The sequence below is a fragment of the Rhamphochromis longiceps genome, linkage group LG3 (assembly GCF_057381845.1).
Source record: "Rhamphochromis longiceps isolate RC_006_pf linkage group LG3, R_longiceps_female_GT1.1, whole genome shotgun sequence".
Taxonomy (NCBI): domain Eukaryota; kingdom Metazoa; phylum Chordata; class Actinopteri; order Cichliformes; family Cichlidae; genus Rhamphochromis; species Rhamphochromis longiceps.
The window spans coordinates 15,665,813-15,671,812 of record NC_140559.1 but is presented as its reverse complement, the minus strand read 5'-3'; the positions used below and the strand labels follow the sequence as shown (position 1 = coordinate 15,671,812).

Below are 6,000 nucleotides of genomic sequence, written 5' to 3'. Positions count from 1 at the left end.
TTCAAAACAATGGCGATGAGCAAGCTAGTACACAGCTAAGGAGCACAGATAACATGACCAAGAAAGTAGACTCTGTGCATTATTATAAATCCTCAAGCGATAATCCCCCCTTGGACTGTCTTGGTGCAAAACCAAGACATAAATCATGTCTCCTGGAAGGGGGAGGACGTATCACGGGCAGAGCACAGCGAGCTGAAATCTCTGAAACCAACTGGCCTTCACTTCCTACGAGACAGAGAAGCTCTTCTACCCCTGTATACGAGAGGAAACAGGACTGGACAACCGTGATTAGGAAGGTTAACAACAAACCTTCAAAACAACTGAATGTGAAACTGCACAACAGATTTGCTCCACTATCAAAGGACCCTGGATCTATATCTGACAACCATCCATCTAAAAGCAGCGAAGTAAGGTCTGAAAATCTGTTGAAAAGTAAAAGACCACAGGGAAAGCTAAAGGCTAGGCCTGAAACTCTGATTGTGGGTGACCCTGCTGTAAAGGATGTACAAAGGATGTGCGGTAAGAACACTAAAGTCCTCTGCTTTCCTAACGATATGGTCAACAACCTGAAGGAGAGAATTCTTCAAATTGCAGATGAATATCCAACTGTGACAAACATTGTTCTGCATACAGGGTCAAACGATGTGTCCAAACAACAGTCGGAGGTTCTGAAACGGGACTTTACTGGATTACTAAATACTGTAAATTCTCTGAAGGCAGCTGTATTCATCAGTGGACCTGTACCGCCGGTCAGAGGAGGAGACGAGAGATTCAGCAGGTTGTTTACACTGAATAAATGGCTTATACATTATATATGTATATGTATATATGCTTATATATGTACTGACCACTCGGTGCATTTTATCAACAGCTTTAATATTTTTTGGGAACGCAGGCATCTGTTTAAAGCAAATGGATTTAATTTTAACAAGTCAGGGGTGAAACTGTTCACCTCCAACTTGTTTTATTCCATACGTCATCCATCTGTGCTTGGTGCCAAGGCTGAGATAAACGAGGAGTTATCTCATAAAGAGGAACAAACAGTACTCCAAGAACAGACAAAGCCCAGCAGAAACCTTGAGGAGGAGCTCCATTTGCCCCCACCTGGGAAGAGCCTCAGAAAGGAGAGACATCTGAGGCAAGAAGAGGGGTCCCTATTTGCCTCCAACTCTCTCAACAACACCAACGACCAGGACCAGGGACCACGATCTTCCCCAGTCCCCCAAACCCCTGACAGGCCATTACCCTCCTCCCCCTCCCTTTCTCCCTCCTCCCCACACCTGAAATTCACTGAGGAGATGATGGTCAATGCTGGGCTCAGATCTACCCCCCGGCCCAATCCCTTTTTGTCCCCCATAAATCCCCCACCAGAGCGGCCAAAGGTTCGCCATCGAGCCCCACCCTCAACAGAGCAATCGAAGTCACATTGCCCAGCCTCGCCCCCCGTAGTTCCTCCTTACCACCTTCATGCTCTGTCTCCGCAGTCTGATGTGTGATGTGTGAAGGGTCCGGGCTGCGAGGATTATGGCAGTGGTGACTTTTCCCAGGAGAAGCTGGGACCCTGTTTACAAGAAGGTTTTAAAATCTCTGTACTTTTAGGTGACAGGAGACATGTGGCCTGGTCAAAACACAGAGAGCTGCACTCTAAAAGATCTTTAAACATAGTAAACATACCTTGTGTGTCACAGACTGCTCCCAAACACGAGGGGACAAGTAATGCCTCTAAAACACTTAAGTTGGCTTTATTAAACGTTAGATATTTAGCTGGGAAAACATTTTTAATTAATGATTTAATCACTGAGCACAGCCTTGATTTTATGTTTTTAACTGAAACTTGGTTGGACCAAAGTAACAGTGGAGCTGTTCTCATCGCGACGACCCCTCCTAACTACAGTTTTATCAGTGAGGCCAGGGTGAGCAGGAGAGGAGGAGGGGTTGCTGTCTTATTTAATGAATCATTTCAATGTAAGCAGCTATCTCCTGGAAATTTTCAGTCTTTTGAATATATGGCTTTACAGCTGAAGGCCCCATCCAAAGTTGTGTTTCTTAATGTTTACAGGCCTCCCAAATACTGCACAGACTTTTTTAATGACCTCAGTGAACTGCTGTCTGTGATCTGTGTTGATTTTGACTGTGTAATTATTGTTGGGGATTTTAACATCCATGTGGACAACCCTCAGGACAAAGGGACTAAAGACCTGAGTAACACTCTGGGCAACGTTGGGCTGACTCAGCATGTAACAGAGGCCATCATCACTAAAAACTGCCATAATGCTTGGGTCTTATTTTCTACAGTTGACAGGCTAACAAACCCTCCTGTGTCAGTGGCAGCTGAACTTCATTCGACCATGGCCTGCAATGACTTTGCCAAATTCTTCACAGAAAAAATCCAAAAAATTAGACAAGCAATTGGTACATCAACAGCAGATCCAGGATATGTACTGTGTCCACCAAAAAACTGTTTAAACACCATGAAACAGTTTCACCCGATTAACAGCAAAGACCTGGAGGACATCTTAGGTCAACTGAACTCCTCCTCCTGCTTTTTAGATGTCCTGCCAACAAGTTTTTTTCAAAAAGGTCTCAAAGACTTTAGAGTCAGACCTGTTACAGATCGTCAACTTTTCTTTATTATCAGGTGTGTTTCCAGAATCACTAAAAACTGCTGTAATAAAACCTATACTGAAAAAGGACAATCTTGACAAGACACAAATGAACAACTACAGGCCGATCTCAAATCTCCCGTTTTTAAGTAAGATCATTGAAAAAGCAGTTTCTCAACAGCTCAGTTACTTCTTAAAACAGAATAACTGCTACGATGCCTTCCAGTCAGGTTTTAGACAGAACCACAGCACTGAAACCGCTCTGACCAAAGTGTTTAATGACATATGTCTGAATACAGACAGTGGAAAAATGTCAGTCTTAGTTTTACTGGATCTCAGTGCAGCATTTGATACAGTTGACCACAACATATTACTCAAACGACTGGAGAACTGGACAGGTCTTTCAGGAACTGTACTAAACTGGTTCAAGACATACTTAGAAAACAGGAAATACTTTGTATCAATAGGTAACTTCACATCTGAGCAGACAAGTATCACATGTGGAGTTCCCCAAGGTTCCATCTTGGGACCCCTTCTGTTTAACATTTACATGCTCCCACTGGCACAGATTATAAAGAACAACTGTTAGAGGAAAAATGTTTCTATGTTTCTTTACCTTCTTTTAAATGTGCAAAGATACCCTTTGTCTGTGTTTAGATTAGTTTAGAATTATCCTTTTGACTTTCCCAGCAAAGACATCTTGTTTCTGGGACATATTGTTTTAGATTGTTTTATCTTCCCTAGCTCTCTGCTGACGAGACTAGCACCGTATATGGAGTTGTTTTATTTTATCTGTTTATTATTTGTTATCCTGTTCTCACTGTCTCTGTGCTCTGTGCCTATAAAAATTACCAAGCCACTGTGCATGGGGTGAGTTGTTCTTCGCAGCTCACCCGTGTACACGTTTGATACAGAAAGTAACCTTGTCTCATTGTGTCTTTATTTCTCCTGGGTCTTTTACAGAGTTTTCCCCCAACAACAACAAAATAAACTATCATAGCTATGCAGATGACACACAAATATATATCACAATGTCACCAGGAGACCAAGGCCCTGTACAGGCTCTTGGTAAATGCATTGAGGAAATTAATGACTGGTTGTGCCACAATTTTCTCCAGCTAAACAAAAACAAAACTGAGGTAATAGTCTTTGGCGCCAAAGAAAAACGATTACAGGTCACCAGAGAACTTCAATCTATACATCTAAAAACCACAAACCAGGCGAGAAATTTGGGTGTAGTGGTGGATGCAGACCTAAACTTAGAAAAACACATTAAGACAATAACAAAGTCAGCTTACTATCACCTCAAGAATATTTCAAGGATAAAAGATCTGATGTCTCAACAGGACCTGGAAAAACTAGTCCATGCATTCATCTTTAGTAGGCTTGATTACTGTAACAGCATCTTTACAGGTCTACCTAAAAAATCAGTCAGACAACTACAGCTCATTCAGAACTCTGCTGCTCGAGTCCTCACTAAGACCAAAAAAGTGGACCACATCAGTCCAGCTCTGAGGTCTTTACACTGGCTGCCCTTCCGTCAGAGGATAGACTTTAAAGTTCTGATGCTGGTCTATAAAGCTCTGAATGGTTTAGGACCAAAATACATCTGTGACCTCCTGACCCAGTATGAACCTTCCAGATCCCTCAGGTCATCTGGATCCGGTCTTTTATCAGTTCCCAGAGTCAGAACCAGATACGGAGAAGCTGCATTCAGCTTTTATGCTCCTTATATCTGGAACAAACTCCCAGAAAGCCTCAGATCAGCTGAAACACTCAGTTTATTTAAATCCAGGTTGAAGACTCACCTGTTCTCAGCTGCATTTGAATAAAGCACCAAATCCACACTGTTAGATTTTGTATTGTTGATTGTCATTTATGCTTAGAAATATTTAACCACACATGCTTAGAGGTATATAATCAATTGTGTAGTGGTAGGCTGTGTGAACTTTAACAGGCTACAAAGGCTTGGTGTGTATTCCATACTAGAATGCACACCCACAGCCTGGGAACATGGGAGAGATCCTTTCTTCTCCTTATTGATATATATGGTATAGCAAACACACGTATATCTCTTTAAGTATAAGAGCCTTTTGTTTAGATGGACCCGCTAGACTCCTGGCACCAGCTTTGGGGAGTCTTCACAGGGTCACATCTTGACCTCACACAAATCACACCACACACACACACACACACACACACACACACATACAAATACACACACACACACACACACACATACACATACACACACACAAACACAAACACAAACACATACACATACACACACACACACACACACACACACACACACAGGCAAGGTACTCTTTGTTTGTATGTGGACGTCATATGTTAATGAACCTATGCATATTCATGTAACCTCAATAAAAGAACAGTGGTACGGGAGAACGGAGAGAGCAACTGCAGTCAAGTGAAGGAACGGCGTTTGTCCTGTTCTCTCCCGTGCACGAGAAACATGAAGAACTTTGCCTACTCGTGTCTTGCTTTGCTGTGTAATTATATTGTCTTCAACGTTCCAGCGGATGGGTTCAAGCTACAAACCTATCACAAACTTTTAAGCTTAAATTTCAAAACTTACATTAACTACTGATTTTATCTACTGTTCTGATTTTATCTGTTTTGATTTTATATACTGTTTTGTTTGTTTGTTGGTTTGTTAATTAGTTAGTTTGTTTTTTTGCTTGTTTTAATCAATTTTAAATCATGCTTTTTATTTGTTTTTGTTTCTAATGTCTCTGTAAAGCACTTTGAATCACCTTGTTGTTGAATTGTGCTATACAAATAAATTTGCCTTGCCTTACCTTTGCCTTTAATTCAAGGGCATTAGCAAAAGTGTGGTATTCATTGTTTGTGAATTACAAAATTTTTATACCCAGTTCCTCACTAGGTGGCTCACTGGATCTCTAGTTTGAATGAAAACTTGAATCAGTGAAAATACCCACAAGTGCCACAGAGTTCTTCACAAATTTTCAGTGGGGTTGAGGTCAGGTGACCATGGAGGGCAGTCAGCACTCCTTATATCATGGTAGTGGGTCTGTGACCCAGTGTGTGTAAATTGTAGTTTAATTTTATATTATTAGATTTTTTTGTTTTTCGTGGTTTTGGTTCTCTTTATTGGTTTTTGCTTATTTTATTTTTCTTGTTACAAGTCTCTAGGTTTCTGTCTCTGTGCCTTTCCTGTGCTTTACATTTCTTGTTTAGTTACTTCTGTTTCTTTGATCCATGTTCCCTCTGTCTCCCCCAGTCAGTCATGTCTCCGTGTCGTCAAGTCCACATATTAGTGTTTGTCTCATGTTTCCTGTTTTATTGTGACAGTTCCAAGTCCTGTGTTCAGTGTGTTCAGTTTTGCTTCCTTCCTGTCTCATTGTACTTTATT

At 41.3% G+C, this 6,000-nt stretch overlaps 1 protein-coding gene across 1 annotated transcript; it reads left to right on the top strand.

The window, feature by feature from the left end:
• The first annotated feature begins 512 nt into the window (after positions 1-512).
• Positions 513-1,496, top strand: LOC146673108 (uncharacterized). Its single transcript, XM_085402249.1, has one exon. The coding sequence runs from the start codon at positions 513-515 to the stop codon at positions 1,494-1,496; it is 984 nt and encodes a 327-aa protein (XP_085258375.1).
• Positions 1,497-6,000: the final 4,504 nt, after the last annotated feature.